The 24,176-nt window shown below is 37.5% G+C and overlaps 2 protein-coding genes and 1 pseudogene across 2 annotated transcripts; 2 read left to right on the forward strand and 1 right to left on the reverse strand.

The window, feature by feature from the left end:
• Positions 1–9,995: 9,995 nt before the first annotated feature.
• Positions 9,996–11,650, reverse strand: LOC145089938 (protein FAR1-RELATED SEQUENCE 6-like). The gene is made up of 5 exons (XM_079028316.1): positions 11,225–11,650; positions 10,895–11,144; positions 10,552–10,801; positions 10,254–10,494; positions 9,996–10,166 (listed from the first exon to the last, which is right to left on the reverse strand). The coding sequence occupies exons 1-5, from the start codon at positions 11,648–11,650 to the stop codon at positions 9,996–9,998; spliced, it is 1,338 nt and encodes a 445-aa protein (XP_078884442.1).
• A 2,320-nt stretch (positions 11,651–13,970) lies between these two features.
• On the forward strand, positions 13,971–15,407 carry LOC145089939 (uncharacterized). The gene has a single exon (XM_079028317.1). The coding sequence runs from the start codon at positions 13,971–13,973 to the stop codon at positions 15,405–15,407; it is 1,437 nt and encodes a 478-aa protein (XP_078884443.1).
• Positions 15,408–19,007: 3,600 nt separating this feature from the next.
• LOC145089940 (uncharacterized) lies at positions 19,008–20,329 on the forward strand (annotated as a pseudogene).
• The last annotated feature ends 3,847 nt before the right edge of the window (positions 20,330–24,176 follow it).

The raw sequence follows: 24,176 nt of genomic DNA on the forward strand, positions 1-24,176 counted from the left end.
TTAACATTAAGATATGCAATGTTTATGCCTGTTATGTTACATATAAGAAGATATAAAGAATACTTTATGGTTGGTCCTATCAACCTATAGAACAAGAGCATATAAACATTAAAAAATCATCTCTTCATCACTGATTGATTTTTTTTTTATTTTTTATTTATTATTTTTTTTTTTTGGAAAGTTTAACATAAATATAAGATGGTTTTAGATGGTTATTACTCAAATGTTACACCACTTATTTAGATTGATGAAAAAACACAAACATTTCGGTTATCCGGATCCGTATCCGTATCCGTATCCGAAATTTCAAATACGGATTTTAATTGGAATCTTAAAACAATAATGAAAAACAAGCACCAAATGCTTAATTACTATGGACTTCAAGTGGAAATAACAAAATAATGAATTAAAGAAGTTAATCAAATGATCACCCTTCCTGCCCAAAATTAGAGAAGGTCTCAAAGAGATGACCTCCTGTCCAAGCTAACGCCAATACCGATGACTTCAAATGCAAAAGATTGAATGCCCAATACTCCTATCACTACACTATTTATGGTATCATTGAGATAATTCTAGATAGAGTGCAAAAGAGATAATAATAGATATTACAATTAGGTCCCCCATGTTTGCCCATATATTTATATTGTAACGTCCCAAAATTCTAGACTAAAAATTTCTTTTAATAAAATATTACTTAAAGTAAAATCGTCGATTCAAAGCATAATCAAAGTAATAGTTTTCAAAACACATGTTCATTATCAGAGTACTACATCCCAAGCTGTCTAAAATTATGGTGTGTGCCATGCGATCATCCCGAGCTCCATCATCCGCTACCGGAAGTACCTGAAACCAAAACTGAAAACCGTAAGCACGAAGCTTAGTGAGTTCCCCCATCATACCATGCAAACATACAACATACATACTGCCAGGCTATTATGGGGTGCCTGACTACCCTGTACGGCCATTCTGGGGTGCCGACTACCCGTGTCAAGCCATTCTGGGGTGCTGACTACCCATCGGTCCTAACAACCGATCCTCGGGGACTATTTCACCCCTTACTGCTACTAGCACATATATCGTAACATAACATATTATCAGACATATTTGGGGTGTCTGACCTACCCTTCGGTCCTAACAACCGAACTCTACTACTATCACATACACATATCATAACGTAACAGATTATCAGACATATATGGGGTGTCTGAACTACCCTTCGGTCCTAACAACCGAAGGGTATAACAGGCCAGCATGCAAACATATCATCACATACTGTCAGACGTTTCTGGGGTGTCTGACTACCCTCCGGTCCTAACAACCGAACTCTACTGATGAGCTAGGGAGCCCCGTCCATGCTCTTACTGTAACATCCCCCTCTGGCACGTATCACAATATTGTCCGCTTTGGGCCACTCGGCACGAGGACTTCCCAGGGGGTCACCCATCCTGGTACTACTCCCGCCCGAGCACGCTTAACTGCAGAGTTCTTATGGGATCTGCTACCCTCACGGCTTTAAAACGCGTTGTGATAGGGAAGGTATCCACACCCCTTATAAGGAATGCTTAGTTCTCCTTCCCAGCCGATGTGGGATCAGATCTAACCCACTTTCACCCCCCATTATAGGGTTCGACGTCCCCGTCGAACACATCGAATCGTGCCCTAGCTCTGATACCATTTGTAACATCCCCCTCTGGCACGTATCACAATATTGTCCGCTTTGGGCGACTCGGCATGAGGACTTCCCAGGGGGTCACCCATCCTGGTACTACTTCCGCCCGAGCACGCTTAACTGCAGAGTTCTTATGGGATCTGCTGCCCTCACGGTTTTAAAACGCGTTGTGACAAGGAAGGTATCAACACCCCTTTATAAGGAAATGTTTCGTTCTCCTTCCAAGCCGATGTGGGATCAGATCTAACCCACTTTATCCCCCTCTGGCACGTATCACAATATTGTCCGCTTTGGGCCACTCGGCACGAGGACTTCCCAGGGGGTCACCCATCCTGGTACTACTCCCGCCCGAGCACGCTTAACTGCAGAGTTCTTATGGGATCTGCTGCCCTCACGGCTTTAAAACGCGTTGTGATAGGGAAGGTATCCACACCCCTTATAAGGAATGCTTAGTTCTCCTTTCCAGCCGATGTGGGATCAGATCTAACCCACTTTCACCCCCCATTATAGGGTTCGACGTCCCCGTCGAACACATCGACCCGTGCCCTGGCTCTGATACCATTTGTAACATCCCCCTCTGGCACGTATCACAATATTGTCTGCTTTGGGCCACTCGGCACGAGGACTTCCCAGGGGGTCACCCATCCTGGTACTACTCCCGCCCGAGCACGCTTAACTGCAGAGTTCTTATGGGATCTGCTGCCCTCACGACTTTAAAACGCGTTGTGATAGGGAAGGTATCCACACCCCTTATAAGGAATGCTTAGTTCTCCTTTCCAGCCGATGTGGGATCAGATCTAACCCACTTTCACCCCCATTATAGGGTTCGACGTCCCCGTCGAACACATCGACCCGTGCCCTGGCTCTGATACCATTTGTAACATCCCCCTCTGGCATGTATCACAATATTGTCCGCTTTGGGCCACTCGGCACGAGGACTTCCCAGGGGGTCACCCATCCTGGTACTACTCCCGCCCGAGCACGCTTAACATCCCCCTCTAGCACATATCACAATATTGTCCGCTTTGGGCCACTCGGCACGAGGACTTCCCACGGGGTCACCCATCCTGGTACTACTCCCGCCCGAGCACGCTTAACTGCAGAGTTCTTATGGGATCTGCTGCCCTCACGGCTTTAAAACGCGTTGTGACAAGGAAGGTATCCACACCCCTTATAAGAAGTGTTTAGTTCTCCTTCCTAGCCGATGTGGGATCAGATCTAACTCACTTTCACCCCCCATTATAGGGTTCGACGTCCCCGTCGAACACATCGACCCGTGCCCTAGCTCTGATACCATTTGTAACATCCCCCTCTGGCACGTATCACAATATTGTCCGCTTTGGGCCACTCGGCACGAGGACTTCCCAGGGGTCACCCATCCTGGTACTACTCCCGCCCGAGCACGCTTAACTGCAGAGTTCTTATGGGATCTGCTGCCCTCACGGCTTTAAAACGCGTTGTGACAAGGAAGGTATCCACACCCCTTATAAGAAGTGTTTAGTTCTCCTTCCTAGCCGATGTGGGATCAGATCTAACTCACTTGATAAAGTGGGTTAGATCTGATCCCACATCGGCTGGGAAGGAGAACTAAGCATTCCTTATAAGGGGTGTGGATACCTTCCCTATCACAACGCGTTTTAAAGCCGTGAGGGTAGCAGATCCCATAAGAACTCTGCAGTTAAGCGTGCTCGGGCGGGAGTAGTACCAGGATGGGTGACCCCCTGGGAAGTCCTCGTGCCGAGTGGCCCAAAGCGGACAATATTGTGATACGTGCCAGAGGGGGATGTTACAAATGGTATCAGAGCCAGGGCACGGGTCGATGTGTTCGACGGGGACGTCGAACCCTATAATGGGGGGTGAAAGTGGGTTAGATCTGATCCCACATCGGCTTGGAAGGAGAACGAAACATTTCCTTATAAAGGGGTGTTGATACCTTCCTTGTCACAACGCGTTTTAAAACCGTGAGGGCAGCAGATCCCATAAGAACTCTGCAGTTAAGCGTGCTCGGGCGGGAGTAGTACCAGGATGGGTGACCCCCTGGGAAGTCCTCGTGCCGAGTCGCCCAAAGCGGACAATATTGTGATACGTGCCAGAGGGGGATGTTACACTTACTGATAGTGAGATACGGGCCCAGCCCGCACTCACTCTTTCCCTAACTTGGGCCTCGCCCCTGATCTGCTGCTAATGAGATGTGGAACACCATCCACACTCTGCTATTGGTGAGGTAAGGGACCTCGCCCACATTCACCACCCTACCAGGCACATACAAGTATCACAAAGACAACAAGTATAAACTATCACATAAATCATTCCTTGGGCACCCGCCCGCTAACATTGGACCTCGTCCTGAACAACATACTAGCATACGATGCCTAGGGCTAACCCCCGGGTCTTCTACTCATATCTACATGGGCCGGCATTGTGGCCGTAGACCCATTCACACAAAGGGAAACTCACCTGATACTGCTGAACTGCTGCTGCTAATCCCTTTGACCGCTACCTGACCACTGACTCCGAACTGCTGCTCCACTAGCTCCCCGAGCTACCAATATCAACATAACACTTAGTCTAACTGACCTCCAAGGTCAACTAAGTCAACTCTTGCCAATGACAAAGTCCTGGTCAAAGTCAACCTTTCCAGGTCAACCCTACTCGCCGAGTCCACATACTGACTCGCCGAGTTCATATACTCAGGGTCCTTCCATTCGCGACATGACTCGCCGAGTCCAACGATTTCCGAGTCCTAACCTGTCCACTCGCTGAGTCTCCACCTGACTCACTGATTCGAATCTCAACTCGAAGGGTTTGGGGCTACGCGACCTGACTCGCCGAGTCCAAGAACAGACACGCCGAGCATAAGGAAATCTTCATCCAACTCGCCGAGTTGTTCATCCAACTCGCCGAGTTGTTCATCCAACTCGCCGAGTTCATGCCCATCTTCATCCGACTCGATGAGCTGTTCATCCCACTCGTCGAGTTCCTCCCCATCTTCATGTTACTCGCCGAGTCCACTCGAAGGACTCGCCGAGTCCATTTAGATCTACATACATGCAGAGGACTTTTGAGTCATGCATGGACCCCAAACTGTAGATCTACCCTTCCCAAGCCTATTCCCCACGTAAAGTTGCAAACTTTACGTATAAGGAAGGAGATCTAGGCACAATCCACCATAAACTAGGGTTTAAGACCAAGAGGCTCCGAAATCGACTCAATGGCTGATACTTTGTGCTTCTCTAGGCCATAACACACTTGGATCTGAAGTAGCAACTCCAGATCCGACTTCTAACTCAATTGGGTGGCAAACCATGGCTTAAAAGCCCCAAATCTCACAACCATAGAAGATCTAAAAGAGAGAAACGGCTTATTACCTTCAGATGCTCAGAAATGTTCCCCAATCTTCAGATCCAAGACCAATTCTTGAAGCCTCAATGATTTCCCCTTCTTCTTTTTCCTTCAAATCACTCAATATGTCTTGGGAGCTTGAATGGGCAACAATGGGGCTTGGGGTTCAATGCTCTGGGTGCAAGAGGCAGTAAAAGGACCCTAGGAAGGATATTAAGGCGTTTATAAAGGCTCCAAGTCCCGAAAGTAGGGTGTTCCTCGCACAGACCAGACTCGCCGAGTCACCTTGACCGACTCGCCGAGTCGGTCACTTACTCCTCGACTCGGATCCCGCTCGGACTCGCCGAGTCGCCTCTAAAAATTAGGGTTTCTTTCCTTTCTTGGCCTTCCAGATTTTGGGTGTTACATATATAAGACACATAACCAATTCTTTATCAATACTGCCGTCTTGAAGAAGAGGCTTGTCCTCGAGCCATTTAGCCATTTAGATCTCCACTTTCCACAACTCTATTTCTCCACACGATAGCCTTCAATACAATAGAAAGGTTCTTGTAAAACTTGTGAAATTTTAATGTATCTCCTCCTGCTTTTCAAACCTCAACCATGTGAATTGAAGGTGCCACTTCAAAATTCTCTATTGGAACATATAAATGGCCCATGCATCCTGTCTTTTTCACCTTGAAGTTTCAACTTTGTACTTTTTTTTACATCAAATCTGACTGGTGTAGTAGATTCTTCTATTTTGATATATTCTTATTTGTTGGACAGTTCAATGTAAATATTGTTTTACGCTTCACAAGCCCCATTGTTTTTCAAAAAAATGATTGAGATTGAGGCCTTTAGATTTAGAGATAAATTCGTAAGCGTTCATGGTGACAGGTTGAGCAGGCTGTTCATCCTGCCTTTCCACCATAGGATAGGATATTTCACGGCTTCATTGAAGATAACACTCACATCAGCTAGAATAACATTATCTCGTTCAAATCTTGGTGGCACATATCCTTTCTTAAACCATTCATTCTTAACCACTTCAGCTATTATATTTCTTGTCTGGGGATTAGGATCCAAAATCCTTTTAATTAGCTTCTTGGCACTTGAAGAGAACCATGGAGGGAAAAAGAAGTCAACCTTGAATATCGGAATGCTCACAACATCGAGAATTACCATATTCAAGTTAATATTAAATCATTTTCCTTGACCGCTACATGCAATACAATTGAGCAATATTTCTCTAGCTCCAAGTTCTTTAACTACTAAAGCAAGCTCATAAGTACCAATTGGCGGACCCTTCGTTCAACCATTCACTGTGTACCGATACCATGCAAACTCTTCACCATTTGTTCCTAAGTTTTGTACTTTAACATGCTTGATATATGGTTTTTCACCTAGGAGACCTGGGTTTGATTCTCGAAAATGGAACCAATTGATAGGAATCTTAAAACAATAATGAAAATCAAGAAGTAAATGCTTGATTACTATGAACTTCAACTGGAAATAACAAAATAACAAATCAGAGAAGTTAATCAAATGATTATCCTTCCTACCCTAAGTCAGAGAAGGTCTCAAAGAGATGACCTCCTGCCCAAGCTAATGTCGATGACTTCAAATGCAAAAGACTGAATGCCTACTACTCCTGTCACCACACTATTTATGGTATCCTTGAGATAATTCTAGATAGGGTGCAAAACAAATAATAATAGATATTACAATCAGGTCCCCAATGTTTGCCCATATATTTATATAAGACCCATAACCCATTCTTTATCAGATTCAGATACCAAAATCCAGTATCCGAAATTTGCGGATATCCGACTTTGAACACCCCTAGTTCCAATAACCATTCGTATGTCTTCTATCACCAATTCTATGAGTCGTTTCCATGTCTCTTTATTTTCAACTGAAATTGTTTACATCATGTCCAACTACTGAAAGCAATTCCTTTTTGACAAACATCCTTTAAAAAAGACCATCCACGTTAATTACTCTTTTTCAACCCTTTTATCCACCCATCCTTCGCACTCTTGAAACAAATATATATAGAAAAATTTAAAGCATTTCTTTCCATTAGACATGACATTGACATCTAATTTGATAATTGAACCACCGTTATAGCTCCTTAATTCATGGACATATCTCCATAATTTTGCATAGCGACATTCCAAACAATATATGTCTTCAAAACACATGCCATAAATTGGTATCATTGGCTTCCAATTTAATGTGGGGTCATGTGTACGAAACTATTTTTGTTCTACAATTATATTGTCATTGCTATTTAAGTATTTATAGACAACACATTTACAAATGGATCCTCAAGGCTAGCCGCCATAGTTTTTATTTTCTCCGCATCAATTTCATGTTCCATTGGGCAATCATTAGACAAACCATCTTCCTCACCATCTTCATACTACCTGTCATCAACTTCGTCATCTTTTTCCTCACTACTCATATCAATTTCATCATGTCTGAAATCAGTTTTCGTAAGTGAATGGTTTTCTTTGCAATCAAATCCAATATGTCCTCATCATGATGGTCAATGTACATAGGATTGTTCACTATTTGGATAAAACCACATTATCTAATTGGATAAATTGGTTCGAATATTCGTTTTTTTATTGGTTTTCAACAAAACCAAAATTATTATTTTGGATTTAGGATTGGTTTTTGTTTATAAAATAAGAACCGAATAATCCATTACAACCGAATAACAATTTACTATTTGTTTATTTTCAATATATATCTATAATTATTTATTAATTTAGTATTTTTTGTTTTCCATTATATTTAAAGTTCATCTAATAAAAACCCTAAATATGCATTTTCTATCAAAAGTTTTTTATATATAAAATATTAAACTATAATATATTTTTTAATAGTTGTTTATAAGTTTTAAACCACAACTAAATAATTTGGTTTTGTATATTATATAAAGTTGACTAATATTCTATTTATATGTGGTTCTAAGATGTTTATGTTTTTAAAAACCGAACTATAAAACTAATCCAACCGAATTGTAATTTGGTTGGATCATATTGGATTTGAATTTAGTTTATACTATTTAATACATGATTTGAAAACCAAAATCAATTTGGATTCATTTGATTTTATCGGATCGAATCACCGCTACATCTAAACAAACACCTCTAAATGTACATACATATGAGACAACCATTACGATGTCTATTAACTATGCATTGTTTGAAATCTATATCACATATCAATAACTTCAAACATCTTGCCAAAATTTGATCACTACACAAGTAATAAAGATTTGTAAAAGTAATAAAGATTTGTAATAAAGTCCTTGATCAAGCTAATAAGGTACTTTATTAAGTTGGGTAATTCATTTTTTTTTTCAAAATCCACATCATCAATTGATACACACACCCCCACTGTAATGTAATGTATTATAATGGATTTGAAACAAAACCCCTTGGAAGTTAACTTCGACACTTAACATCCGGTTGTCAATAATAGAAAATCGACGCTCAAATTGAAGGTTAATGAGGTTGTTTAAGCAAAGTTATGTACATGGATTTACAATTCTACTATTTTTCCTACGGAATTCCATGAATAGCTCACATTATTATTATTATTATTATTTTGGAAAATAAATCATAGAACTCTTTGAATATTTTTTCACGAAGTAGTTTTGTAAAATAACTCATTCTTTTGATATATCAAATGCTTTACTCGGAACCCTTTCAATATTTTTTCTGCTTAACTCGAAAAAACATATTCACAAAAGACCATTATCAATAATTTATATTAAGATTAAATTTAAACAAAAATAATAATTGTAAAAAGACAAAACTTCAAAAATGGTCCCTGTGGTTTCCAAAAATATCAAGTTTAGTCCCTAAGTTCAAAAAACCTCACAGATGGTCCCTGTGGTTTCAAAACTTTTAACAAATGGTCCTTCCGGCTCACTCCGTTAGCATTTCACCGTTAACTCATTTTTTAATAAAATATTGCAGGGGTAATTTCGTCATTTCAGTTGTAACCTCCTCTCTTTAAAAGAAATTGCATGTCCGATTTTTGGGCAAATCCTTTAGCTTCATTAGTCGATCATCTCTCCTCCTTTCCACTGTTGCTCGACCGTTGCACCCTTCACGACATCCAATCGCTTCTGATTCAAAGATGGTGACTTGCAGATGTGGGAATGAAGCAACGAAGATCACTTCATGGACGGATCGTAACCCTGGAAGGCAATTTTGGAACTGTAAAAGATGTGGTTTCATTCGATGGTCTGATCCCCCTATGTGTGCTAGGGCATTGGTGGTGATTCCAGGTTTGATAAGATCAATGAATCGATTGGAGGAGAGGGTCGCCATTGTAACTGCAGAATTGTGGAACTACCAGCTGATGTTGTTTTGTTCATGGGTGTTTTTTTTTTGGTATTATTTTAATCTCTAAGTATCTTCTGAAGGTTTGGATGGTAATGGAGTTTTGGTTTTTGGTTTGTAACCATTGCAGGGTTTTTTTTTTATTTTAATTGGATAGGGGTTTTTTTGCTTTCAGTTTATGTAGGTGGTTTTGGAATTGGTGTTGGTGTATTTGGTTTATGTATCAGATTAATGTGTAATGCAGTGGTAATGGTAATGGTAATGGAATGTAGTTTGTTATAGTTCATTGTTCAATTTCTTGAATGTTTTTGAAATGTAATTGTTAAGTGTATTGTAATTGCATCTTGAAGATGGTTTTCATTTGCAATTGAAATGTACATTGTTATTAATTGATCTGTGAAGTGAAGGGTAGTACACAAAACATATTAATTCATCACCAAAAAGTGCATACACACCATTACATTCAAAGTTATAAAGTTCTTAACACAACCATGATGCAAATTTTTAAAAAGACCTACAACACAAGCATTACATGCAAAGTTTTCAAGTTCTTAACACATCTTCAAACAAGTACACATTACATAAGTTTCTAAATACCTACAACACCAACATCCTAATAACCACTAAAAAGTCAATTTTCAGCCTCCTCCAACTTCACCACTGCCTCCCTGCCCTTTACATGTTCTGGAATTGTGCCCTTTGTTATGACACTTTGAACAAGTGACTGCCAAATATTTCCTGCTCAATCTACCAGCTTGGCTGTTTGGCTCATCAACACCCCTTCTTCTCTTCTTCTTAGGCCTCCCAACCTACACATGTTGATATACTATAGTTAAAATTGAATTCATTCCATGTTCACATGTATACTATATATTTGGTGTACTTTAAATACAAACCTGTGTCTTATGTTTTGGTGGAAGTAAAGTGAATGGGCAGTCACTTTTAGGCCACATTGTACGTCTATTCAATGGATCAATTTTGTTGAAATACATGGCTTTCCATGTTGATAACCTATAGCAAGGATGGACCCATTCATCAACATGTGGGGCATTTTCACCATTTTCAATTTTGTCCCATATAGCACAAACAGCATGTCTACATGGGAAACCTGTAATCTCCCAAAACCTACAACTGCAACTGTGATCATTCAAATTTACCACATATTGGTCTTGCTATGTGCTTGCCACTTGGTACTTCCCTGCCCCATTGTATTTAGCCACATACTTTGATGCATCAGCCTTAATCTTTTCAAACAGTGTAGTTGCAGTAGGGGTTAGAAGTCCTTCACACTTATCTATTTCCTTTTGCACCACACATAACCTCTTCATGAGATACTCTCTAATATACTCTAAGCAAGTGATAATAGGTTTATCCCTACCTTCATCTAGCTTTGAATTGAATACCTCACAAAGGTTATTCAACAAACAATCAGTATGTGCCCTTCCTGAATAATATATATTAACAGAAGACAATTACACATATAGTAAACACACAAAAGGGAAGATTAACAATTCTCAATAAATTTCTAGAAACTTACCACTAAAGTGAGATTTAGCCCAAGTGTTTGCTGGGATCTTAGACACCCAAGCATGAGCCTCTGCATTGATCTTCTTCAACTCATCCATTGCTCTGTTAAAATGATTGACTGTTGTTGCTCTACCACACTCCCAAAGCTGGTCACTTAAGTCTTTTCCTTTCCATTGCTTCTTCATGTTTTCCTGGATATGCCTCAAACAGAACCTGTGTTCTGCACTAGGGAATACTTTCTCCATTGCTGGTATTATTCCCTAAACAAAAGTCAATGTAATCAACATTAGTTAACCAAATGTATTTAGTAAAGGTAATAAAAAAGTTAGGTGGTACACACCTTTTGTCTATCTGAAATGAAGGTAAAGTTTGAATTTGGTCCCAGATCCAGATCTTCTCCTAACAGTTCCAAGAACCAGGTCCAGCTACTTGTTGATTCTGTCTCTACCACTGCATATGCTACAGGGTATATGCCATTGTTTGAGTCCAACCCTACAACAGTTAACACTTGCCCAGTGTAAGGGCCCTTCATGAAAGTACCATCCAGACCTAGAAAATCTCTTAATCCAGATTTGAATCCTAACTTCAATGCACCTAAACAGACATATATTCTTCTAAAAGTTCTTGTGGTAACAGACAGGGAGGTTTCTGGATACACATCAATCCGAACTGTTGTACCAGGATTAGTGTTGAGTAGCTCCAACACATAATCCCTCAAAAATCCATACTGTACTTGGTAGTCCCTACTAATGATACGCTCAGCCATTGACTTTGCCCTAGCGACCTTTTTGCAATGACATTCCTACCTCCAGTTTCTTGCACAACTCTTCGTGTAAAGCTTTCACTGGAATTTTAGGGTTACTCTGTATTTGTTGAACAATTAAGTTTGCTACGTATCTGGAAGTGCAAGCTTTAACCGCCCTTGTTTGCAAACATTTATGCTCATCCTGTACTGTTTTCACCAACCAATCCTGATTTTCATTAGCCCTCGATATTTGGACTGCCCATGGACATGTACCTTTATTGGCAATTACATCTTTACCCTTGCACTTTGCCCTACTTCTGGTTGAGGGCCCACCACTATCAACTCCTGTAGAAGCCTTACTTACAACACCTTTACATTTCACCCTAATCCGGATTTTGTCATTTTTGGCTAGGTATAAAGACCTCCTTGTTGCTACAGCATGTGAGTTCATGTAGTTTTTAACATCAACCTTGGTTTTGAAGACCTGACCAATCTGAAATGGTTTAACATGAACCTCTCCATGTGAGCATGTACTTGACTTACTCAACTCTTTTAGCAGTCTCTTCCTATCATCTTCATGAAATCCTGCAAATTGATAATCATCAGTGGCAATAACTTCCAACTCATTATCAAAGTCAACCACTCCAATCCCATCATCTTTTGAATGATTGTTCAAGATTCCATGTTCATCTACATCAACAGCATTATGGAATTCACTCATGTCTACATCTACATCAAATTGTATGTTAGACTCATCCACATTGTATTCACTGTCATCAGAATCATCTCCACTATCCTCAGAACCATGGCCACTCTCAGAGTAGAAAGCATCTCCACTATCATCACTCACCATACCCTCTGGATAATCCACTTCTGGTTGTTTTTCAAATGAAGTTTGAACATTAAACTCAGCATCATAATCAGCATAAAGTGAGTAATCCTCTACAAATGGTTCATAGTCATCAACTGTTGTAGTATTAGCTCCATTATCAGCTTGGCAGCTTGGTTCCTGTACATGGTAAGTTCCCAATTGTTCTTCAGTTTCAACTGCACTAGTGATCACTTCTTCTTGAGTTTCAATTTCATGATTCACCACTTCCTTTTGAATGACATGACTTTGTTTACCTTGTGACCTTATAAATGGTAGAATACTCTTTGAGTAATCATGGCCTTCATCAACATCTAACACTTGTGACTGCTCATAATCAGGGTTCATAGACTTGTTTAGATCAAGCTTTCTACTACATGAGCCTGCTTCTCTCCTACAAGGTTTCTTTCTATTCATTTCATGTGACACACTATCAGGCTCCAACTCTTCAATAACAACTTTAGAAGGAGACTTGTAATAACTACCTACCCTTGTCTGACCAGTTTCAATATACACCCTAATAAGTCTGTGTTTAGGGACATATGATACCATTTTAAGTACATCTTGATCATTACCTAAAGGCATTAAGCCATAGTCCAAAGGGTATTCAGGGATACAGAAATGGTAGTAAAGGGTTTGCTCAGTTTTGTACCCTAGTTCTCGAACCATGTCGTCAAGCTCATGAACTGAAAATAAATCAGTGTCAACATAATCTACATATGCTACAACACCATCAACGTATTTCCTTCCAGGTGCTTTGGTGAAGACACCACTGTAGTGTATCTTCAACGTGAAATAGTTCTCATAACCTTCTGTAAACACAAAAAAAAGAAAGAGTAAAATCAATGATTTCCTTACGTCAACACAATAGACCAAGAAAAAACAAGTTTTGTTGTAGTATTGTACCGTATGTTTTTCCTAAGTCCTCCACGGTTACAAATTTTTCTCGAAAACACCATATTGATAGCACCATTGCAATTTCTGCAGCTTAAAACCCTAAATCCCAATTTCTGTTCTTGCTTCTACGATGGGAATGAACCCGATGACTAAACCTGTAACTGGTTATCTTCTTGGGAGAGGGACGGGTAGTGATGTGCAAGCAAGTAATCATTTCATATTAAAGAGAGGAGGTTACAACTGAAATGACGAAATTACCCCTGCAATATTTTATTAAAAAATGAGTTAACGGTGAAATGCTAACGGAGTGAGCCGGAAGGACCATTTGTTAAAAGTTTTGAAACCACAGGGACCATCTGTGAGGTTTTTTGAACTTAGGGACTAAACTTGATATTTCTAGAAACCACAGGGACCATTTTTGAAGTTTTGTCTTGTAAAAATTCAATCCCTTCCCGAGAGCCGAAAGGGCGACGGTAATAAATTTCAAATCAAACGGATACTGTTCTCCTCTTCAAAACAGTTGTGAACAACTCCGACTCCAGCAACTAACTTTCAATCTTTTCATCAACGCAAGTAATGTCGATCGACCCAATGTTCGAAACCCTAACGCCATCGCGGATCGTCACATGCACAACCCCAAACCCCGTTAACCACCGCTGCTACCTCCGCACTCCAAGGATCCGCGTCGTCGTACTCGATTCTCCGGTACCCGTCGCTGCCGATGACCTCCCAAAAATCGCCGCCATGATTGTACCGGACCAGAGGGAAACAGACTGGACCTTCTGTGCTAATTCTGGTCTTCGTCAGCTCTTATTAGATTACCCTAACATCTCGCGTCTCATCCTAATCGGCAATGATCTCCCGCCTAATCCACATCCTTGCATTTATACTCGGCCACCGGATACTGATACCGTTGATGTTGACAGAAAGAAACTAGAAGACGAATTGCAGTCACTAGTGATGTCTCTGCATCCCAAAGTGTGTTTTCAAAACGGTTTGCCGAAAATCCGATTCTTGACATATGAAGATGATCTGTTGTATCGGGTGATTGTAGCTACATTTGTAGGCCCTGTTGTTGGGGAATTTGTTGTTGAAGATGTGTTAATGGAAGTTCATGATGATAGCGTTGATAAAAAACTCCGGAGGAATTTGAGGTTTAAAAGAATGCCTAATTTGATACAATCACAGGTCCATCTTTATCCTGTTATGGCTGATGATGGTAAGGTTGTTGCTGACGTGATAAACTTGGAGTATCTGAAGAAAATGAAGAACGTAAAGTTTCAAATCGATACAACAATTCTCGTTCACTCATACTTGGCTCCTATGGTTTCTGGTCTTTTCTATATTGGTTCACATCTCAATAAGCGAATTAGACAAGGGTTTCCTCCAAGAGCTTTGTGTTTAGGGGTTGGTGGTGGTGCTTTGTTAACTTTCTTGAACACTCAAATGGGGTTTGAAGTTGTTGGAGTGGAGATCGATGAGGCTGTTCTGAGTGCTGCAAAGCAGTTTTTCGGATTCAACAATGGAAATTCTATTCAACTAATTGTTGGAGATGCTATCGAACTGATTCAAAACTCTGCGATGCAACAAAAAAAAGGGGCAACAGATGATTCAGATCCAGATGTTAAAATTGATGGTTTGGATGCTAAATTTGATGTAGTTATGGTTGATTTGGATTCAAATGAGCCTCGATATGGCATACGTGCTCCACCACTAGAATTTGTTAAGAAATCTGTGATTCAGGCTGTTAGATTACTTTTTGATGATGATCATGGTGTCTGTATCATCAATGTGGTTCCTGTGGATGACCTGTTCTATAAGACATTGGTTCAAGAACTTAAGGATGCTTTTCACAGTGTACATGAAATAGATGTTGAGGATGAAGATAATGTTGTTCTTGTGGCCACTGTATCAGAACCAACTTCCTCCATGGACGAGGATGCTGCTGCTTTCTTGGAGAAGTTGATGCATGAGATTCCTGAAGGTCTTTTAGAGTCCGTAGCTGAATTGTGAAGTATCGGTTCATCAACTTCCATCTATCTTCCAATACAATTCTCAGAACAGGTTATTCAATTTTGTTACTAGTTTCAGAAATCATACTTTGATTTTTCATCACAATAGCAAATAGATGAAGAATTTTGCGACATATGATTGAATTGTATAGTTGTTACAGAATTAATGGGAACCAGAGAAGTCATTGAAGGTAAGATAGATTGTAATCAAGAACAAGATTCCGATAACAATTGTGTCCCAATTCTATCCTTGTGCTTATAGACATCCAAAATTGAAACCTTGAAATTGAAAATGGAAAATTGTTAAAGACAAGATGCAATAAATCTACAAATTAAGGGACTGAATTTGTTAAAACATCAAACGAGAACGATAGCAATTGAAATTATAAAACCAAAAATAAAATCTTTTCATATAACTAAAAATATATCAAGTGTTTGTCTCATTTTTATATATATATAAAAAAAAAACTTTTAGCATTTTTTTTTTGACAAAACTTATTTAACGTGGGTCTCATTTTTTATTAAGCAATATTGTTATATAAAAGTTGGACCACTCTAACGATTCTTGGAGTGGATGCTCTACTTAGCTGATTGTATTGAATTGGAATACATGTTATTATTGTAGCACACTAGTACTATACGTATATATTGGAAACTTATACGTGGGTGTATATTTGTATTTGTATCTTTAAATTATGTATAACATTTAAAAATACGTGGTAATTATATGTATATTTTAATGATGCATAGTATTTATAGATAGTTGAGTAAATCATATGTATATATTTTGGAATCATATATAACATTTAAAGACACTTGTATAATTATATGTATGCATTTGATTCATTTTTTGCATTTAAAGATATTTGAGTAACATTGGTAAACCATGTGCTATTGTGCTATATGTATTCATTAAGTCATATAGGGAGCATGAGTGGAAAACATTGAGAAGTTAAGACATTTGGAAATAGGCAAACCGAAAGGTACTTTTATATTGCTTTTAGGAATTTGGGGATACCGGATACATGAATATGTGTTTGGGTAGCTACCATTGGTATCCAATGTTATACTTGTCACTTGACTAGCCTCATGGAAAAGTAAGTAACTACTATAAATTATGGTAGCCACCCTTACATGTAGCCCTTAGACTACCTCCATTGGGGTCTATTTGACGACCGCTCACACTATATTAAATAATTTTTTTTGAGTTAATTTGGTGAACTAGGCCGGCATTCCAACCCAAGTTCACAAGAGCTCACACCAATCTACTTTATACGTGTTGAAACAAGAAACATACACCCATATTTTTTTTAGATAACATTAGTATATTTTAGGATAAAAAACATTATTTACTAAAAATCTAATATTATCTCAATCAAAATTTTTTTAAAAAAATACTAATTTTTTTTCTCTATAAATAGATTATAATATTGATATACTTCATATCTCATCTCAACTTTTCATTTCTAAACCCTTTTGATTTCTTTAATAAGATGAATCCAAATTTGGTCTTAAATCTTGATGATTCTCAAGATTATCAAAACTTTCAAAGTTATGAAACCTTACAGTTTTTTGCAAATCCCAATCAATTTCCAATCACTAAAAATGTTTAAACCTCACAAAATATCGGAAAAAATCCAAGAGGTGATAAATGAGATGCTGATGAAGATATCGCTTTAATGTCAGCATATTGTATCGTTAGTGAAGATGAGAGACGTGGAAAAAACCAAAAGAAAACATCAATATGGGCACAAGTGAAGGAGCTATATGATGCAAATCAGGCGGAAAACCCAGGAAAGATTGGTAACAGGAACATAGCTCAAAATTAAAGGTCGTTATAAACGACTTAATGCAAGTACCGGCAAAAAAGGTTGGTGTTTACCGAGAAGCATATAGAAAAAGAAGAAGTGGAATGAGTATGAAAGATGTTGAGAACAAAGCTCATAAATTGTATGAGACAAGTGGAAACAACTTCAATGACACAATTGTTTTTAATGAGGTTATGTGTAAACATCGAAAATGGGATTTACAGCTAGATCATGATGCAACACGATCACGTCCTGAATATGAAGTGGGTGATGAAGAAAGTGGTGGTAGCATAAAAAGATCAAGGTCTACTGAAGAAGGGGAGTATTGTGTCCAATCCAACACAGAAGGGGCAAATATTATTGGTTCAACAACTAAACATCCAACGGGTAGAGATGCTGCTAAAAGAAAAGAAAAAAGTAAGTCTTCTAATGAAGTTGTTGTAGAACTTCGTGCAATGAGGCTTAGTAGAAATAGTGAAGTAGAAGTCATGAAAAAAAGAATCGACTTGGATCAACAAAGGGAGCAAAAAACAGATGAAAGGGAGCTAATGAAGATGCAAAGTTTGCATTTGAACACACTCCTACAAAAGGAGCGCTTGTCACCTGAAGAAGAAAACATGAAATGTTTTCTAATGTCTAAGTTTTATGGAAACTAATTGCAATTTAGTGTATGTTTTAGTGTATTTGTAAGATATTTTATTTTATATTTGTATCTCATGCTTTTAATATATTTGTAAGATATTTTATTATGTATTTGTAAGATATTTTATTATGTATTATGTATTTGTAAGATATTTTATGTTAGATATTCGGGGTAGAGATATACTTGGATTCAATGAGAGTTGTGAAACACTTTCAGATTAAAGCATTTCGAGGGTACACTCAAAATCTCAAATTGGATGAAACTCACTATTTTTCTAGAATATAGAATGAAGAAGATGTTATGAATTTGTACCCAAAAGAGAATCCAAAATTGATCATATATAACAGAAAACTAACTTTCTGTCTTAAAACTGCCATATGGTAGTTATATATAAATAACTTCCTGTCCAAAAATGGCCATATTACCTGTCACAAACTACCATAAAACCGGGTCTATAAATGGATCACAAAACCGGGTGTTTTTATCAAAATACGGATTTCTAAGACATTTTTTATATAGTAACATAAACCAGCCAGGGGCTCTGCCCCTTGGACCCTGCCAGGGGATGCCGCCCCTTGGACTCCACTCCCAGGGGCGCTGCCCCCGGACCCCCGTCAGTTCAGGGGCTTCGCCCCTAAATAACAGTATACTTTCAACAATGACAAAATCAAACAAATGTGCACTCCGCACCATACTAATTTGTTCGATAATTGTTAAAGTGACATTGATCAACAAATTAACCCCTATTACACTTAAATATATATATTAGTGATATAAAATCACCAACATTTTATTTTGAATGCACAGTTGTCATTATCATCTTTCGGAGACACCACTCATTTCTCGTATGCTTTTATTGAATACAAAGTTGTCATTATCATCTTTATTGAATGCAGAGTTGTCAGTATAATCTTATCATCGAGAAAATCCTTCATTATCTTATGTGTATAAGATTCTGTGACGTGTCGTCTTTTTATAGGATCCTTGGATTTTATCTAGATAAACTATTTTAACATTATCTTTATTTAAAAATTGGAAAAAACAAACAAAAATAAATATTCTTCCTTTATTAATAGAGTATAACACTTACATATTTTCATACCCACCTCTAATTCTTCATTTCACTCTTCATTTCTAATCTTTTTGAAAAATGTCTTATAATGCAAACTCATCAGATGGTTCCGGTTCATCGCATGTGAATGAATATGATGAATGGGAAGCACGAGTTGTTCAACAAAATCGAAAACTTGATGTTATCATGAGTGAGTTACTCATAGGCTTGCCAAACATGAGTGTAAGAGATCATCCTAGATCAAGAAGGAGGTATTGTGACCGGGAACGTGAGCAGGGTGAGGCACGTTTGATGAAAGACTACTTTGTTGACAACCCAACGTATGGTGAAACAAAATTCTGTGGTAGATTTCGAATGCGAAACCACTATTTCTCCGCATAGTGGAAGCTGTTACAGCCAATGACCGATATTTTCAACAAAGACGCGATGCCATAGGCAAAGAAGGTTTTTCACCAATACATAAATGTACTGCAGCTATGAGGGTGTTGGCATATGGGACATCAGTAGATGCACTTGATGAATATTTGAGAATGAGTGAGACCGTGACAAGGGATGCTCTTGTAAAGTTTGTGGAAGGTGTTATTTCATGCTTTCGTGAAGAGTACCTTAGAAGTCCCAATAGAGATGATTTGGCACGACTGCTCCATGTTGGAGAAGAATGTGGATTTCCAGGTATGGTAGGCAGTATTGATTGCATGCACTGGGAATGGAAAAACTGCCCCACCGCTTGGGCTGGACAATATGCAGGTAGAAGCGGTAAGACAACAATAATTTTGGAAGCTGTTGCATCGTATGACTTATGGATATGACATGCATTCTTCGGAACACTAGGTTCGTGCAATGACATTAACGTCCTCCAAAGATCTCCTTTTTTTGATGATGTCTTGGCAGGTCGAGCACCAAAGGTGAGTTACACTGTGAATGATCGAGAAAATAATATGACTTATTATCTCACTGATGGTATATATCCTTCATGGGCTGCCTTTGTCAAGTCAATAAGTTCTTCACAAATTCGAAAACACAAGTTGTTCGCTGAATATCAAGAGGCAGCTAGAAAAGATGTTGAACGAGCATTTGGAGTTTTACAAGCTCGTTTTGCTTTTCTTCATCGCCCTTACCTTGTGTGGGACAAAGATATGATGGGGAAAATTATGATTGCATGTATCATTATTCATAATATGATAGTTGAGGATAAACGACACACATACCTTCATTATTATGATCCATCAGAATTTATAACTACAGAAGACGAAGAATCTTTTGAATACTCTACTCAACGAATTGGAGATCTATCCCGTTATATGACCAACATGGCACAGGTTCGCAATAGAGAAGCTAATAACGCTCTAAAAAACGATTTGATTGAGCATATATGGAAAAAATTCAGCACTGAAGAATAATTTAGTAGTTTGCATCTTCTGTATCTGTAATTTATTTTATCTATTTTATTAAGTATGTTTCATGAATGTAAAATATTTATTTTATTTAATTTTACTTTTAATATAAATAATTTATTTGTTTCAAATAAAATATTTATTTTTAATATTTCTAGTAGTTTTTAGTAAAAGAAAATTTAAATTAAGTTATATTTTTAAATAAAAATGGGTTTGGATTGGGTTGCTAATGGGTGTAAAAAGTTAGACTGGATTGAGTTGAATACGTAGAAAAGAGAGAAATTAGTTTTTTATTAGAAAAGTTGGGTTGGATTGGATTGCTAATGAAGATAGTCTTTATATATATATATATATATATATATATATATATATATATATATATATATATATATAGATAGATAGATAGATAGATAGATAGATAGATGATAGCCCATGAAATTGTACATATTACATTTAAGTAGCCCAAACATCTCATTGTTTGGGTTATGTGAGGAAGTTCTTCCCAAATCCAAACTAGTTTTCAAGGAATTAATAGAATGGAAATAGAAATTGAGAAACCAATTAAAATATGACATGTATTGCATTCAAATACATTATGATATTAGATGATGATATTTCTTCACTTAAAGTGTATATTCTAAACTAATGCAATGCTTTACGTATTGACAAACCTTTGAAACTTCATATATGGAATTATTAAGAAAAATATGTATTAGAGATACTGAGAACATTATATATTTGGAAATATTATGGAAACTATGTATTTGGATATACTATATAAACAATGTATTTAAAAATCTTTATAAAAAGTACTTATTGTTAATCCTTTTAAGTTATATATTTGTATTTATATATAATGTCTAACCATGTGCACCTTACTAGCATTTTCAATCCAATGTGCTATTTTGGAAATTATATTCAATTTTTTTGGTAAACTTTTTTACTTTGGGACCCTTCTGCATTGTTTAAAGAAAAAAAACTTATTTTCAAATAAACCATTACGAAAGATATTTAATAAATAGATCTATTAAAAGAAATAAATTGATACACAATTAAAAAAAATATATACAACTTTGAACATATTCCATGTTGAAGAATGTGTCTCGTCCCAACCAGAGTCCACACATAGTGTAAAGGACTCCCAGTTATGTATTTAAATTGGTATTGCAATGTGTTCACAAGCTCTAACACATATTGTTTTCATTAGAGTGTAGCCAAAACGAGCTTGGTAGTTAAATCTAATGTTATTAATTAAGTTTGAGTAAATAATAAGGGTAAATTACACCAATCGTCCATCGTATACATGCCAAAAAAACGTGTTTAATCATTATTTTTAAAAATTAACTTGGATCGTCCATCGTTTGTTAAAACTTGCACATTTCATCGCTCATGACATAAAAATACCGTTTTGCCCTTATTTATTTATTTATTATTTTTTTTATTTTATTATCATTTTTTTTTAATTTATCTAGTTATTAATCCATTAAGAAAATTATTTATTAAATTCATGGTACTTGGCTATCGGATAATTACCTCTGACCACCACCACCACCACCATTAGCCTCTGACCACCACCATCACTAACCTCCGGGCTACCACCACTGCCAAATCTGTCATCGGAGAAAACATAATCCATGTTCTAATCCAGAAAAAATTCAAAAATAAAAATTCATTCAAGACATCAAATCCATTTATGAAATCAAATCCAAAAATTAATTACATAAACTAACACACATACATAAATAGAAAAAAAAAAAAACCAAAAATCTGATTATATCTTCGTATGAATATGTAGAAGAACCTCTCGTATGGAAAAAAAAACTTCTAATGCAAGTTCGATTTCTTCTGATTTGAAGCCTAATCAGTTGGATATTGCTTTGATTTCTTTTAAACAGTTAGTATAGGGTGCAATCGTGGCGAAAAACAAATGAGAAGGAGGTGGGAGTTTGGTTGGAAACAACCAAGGCGGTGACGAGACCTCGGGTTTGGCCGCCGGACGTCAGTTTTAGAAATCGTTGGTTGTCGTGCTCGCCGGATGGTCTGGTGGATCAATCAAGGGAAGTCGGCAGTGGTCGAGAGGTCTTTAGCGGCTGAGTTGGGTTACAGATCTGCACTTAGCATGCAAATCGGCGACGACTAAACCCTAGCCGCCTCTAATATTCCGACGAGAGGGTATTGATTTTACACTCCGATTGTCTTCTCATCTCCCACCTTCTACCTTACCACTCAGGTCTAATCTTCAAAAAGAGGGTAGATCATCCGAGGAATTTAGATGGTAAAAGAGGGAGACAAATGATAGTGGGTGAGAGGTAGCGATGGAGCAACGATGACCAATGGTTTTTAGTGGACTGACGATTTTTGATGGATATGTTGTGGTAAGCACTGGTAGGGGTGATCGGTGAGTTCTTGGTCTTTTTTTTCCATCTCATCGAGTTAGTGTTTATGTGTGTGTGTGTTTATATGTTTTGTGCATCTTGTACTCTCCGACCATGACACAATAAAGTGGGTAGATGGGTTGGGTAAGTGAAGGGGGAAGGAGTGGTGGTGAATATTCCCGGTGATGTTATATATATATATATATATATATATATATATATATATATATATATATATATATATAGAGAGAGAGAGAGAGAGAGAGAGAGAGAGATATTAAATTAAGAGTTTTAAAAAGGTGGGGCGATTTTTTTTAATTAAAAAAAATAATAATAACATTAAAGTAATTGAAAAATAAATAGACAAAGGGCATTATGATCATTTTAGATATGTCATGGACTAGATGTGCAACCAAAACGTATATCAGGGACGAAAAGTGCAAGTTTTATGCAAATGAGGGACGTTCCGAATTAATTTTTGAAAATAGGGACTAAACACGCTTTCTGACATGTGCATGAGGACCATTGATGTAACTTACCCAAATAATAATTTGCTTTAAACATAAAAAATCAAAAGATTCTCAATAACATTCACCTTTCCGCAAGCACAAATTTTTATTGGTTTCGTTTGTTGTATTATGAACTATCCATGCTCCCAAATTCTTATACTATATTTTATCATTTTTGATTATCATTAGTGCTCACTTTGATTTATTTTCACTTTTTTTTTGTCTTATTTACTAGTTATAATTTGGACCTGTCCCATAGCTTATATGTGACACAATCTCTCTATCCCTGACACGGACATGACTCTCGAAATCTACATCCGCAACCCTATTTTAATGAGATTCAATCATATGGTATGTTGTTGCATTTCGTAAGCTTAAAGGTTTCATAAACACGCAATGTATGATTATAGAAAAGCATTCATTTTCCGTAAATTTGCTCCTAAAACAAGTACAAAGTCTAGAAACACAAAAACATATATGATCAGTGCGATTTTTGAGTAAAACAAACATATATTGTTAATTCCAAACATGAATCCAATACAAATATAGGAAACAAACACGATCAAGACGAATTAGACACTCAAAGTCGAAAAGTTAAGGATTTAGCCGGTCATGTTTGCTAAGTGTTTGTTACAAAATCAAAATAGAAAATTAATTTACTAATTAGTCACTTGCAAACGATAATTAAAGATTGTTTTGAATGTAAATTCCTTTGAAACTTCTCCCATTCTTTTTGTATTTCTCTCTTGAACCTCCTTGGAAACTTTCTTTTTTCTTATTAACCGTGTATAAGAAATGCTTCTAACCGTCAACAAATCGACCCATACAATCATGTATTCATGGATTTACACGGTCATGTAATTGCTAAATCCACACAAAATCCTTCTTCAGTACATTCATGTAAATTTTAAATGCAAAACCTCACGATTATGTAAAACGGGTTTCCAGCTTTTTCAGTTTCTAGCTTTT

This window comes from Lactuca serriola, chromosome 2, assembly GCF_051521515.1.
Source record: "Lactuca serriola cultivar US96UC23 chromosome 2, Lser_US96UC23_V15, whole genome shotgun sequence".
NCBI lineage: Eukaryota > Viridiplantae > Streptophyta > Magnoliopsida > Asterales > Asteraceae > Lactuca > Lactuca serriola.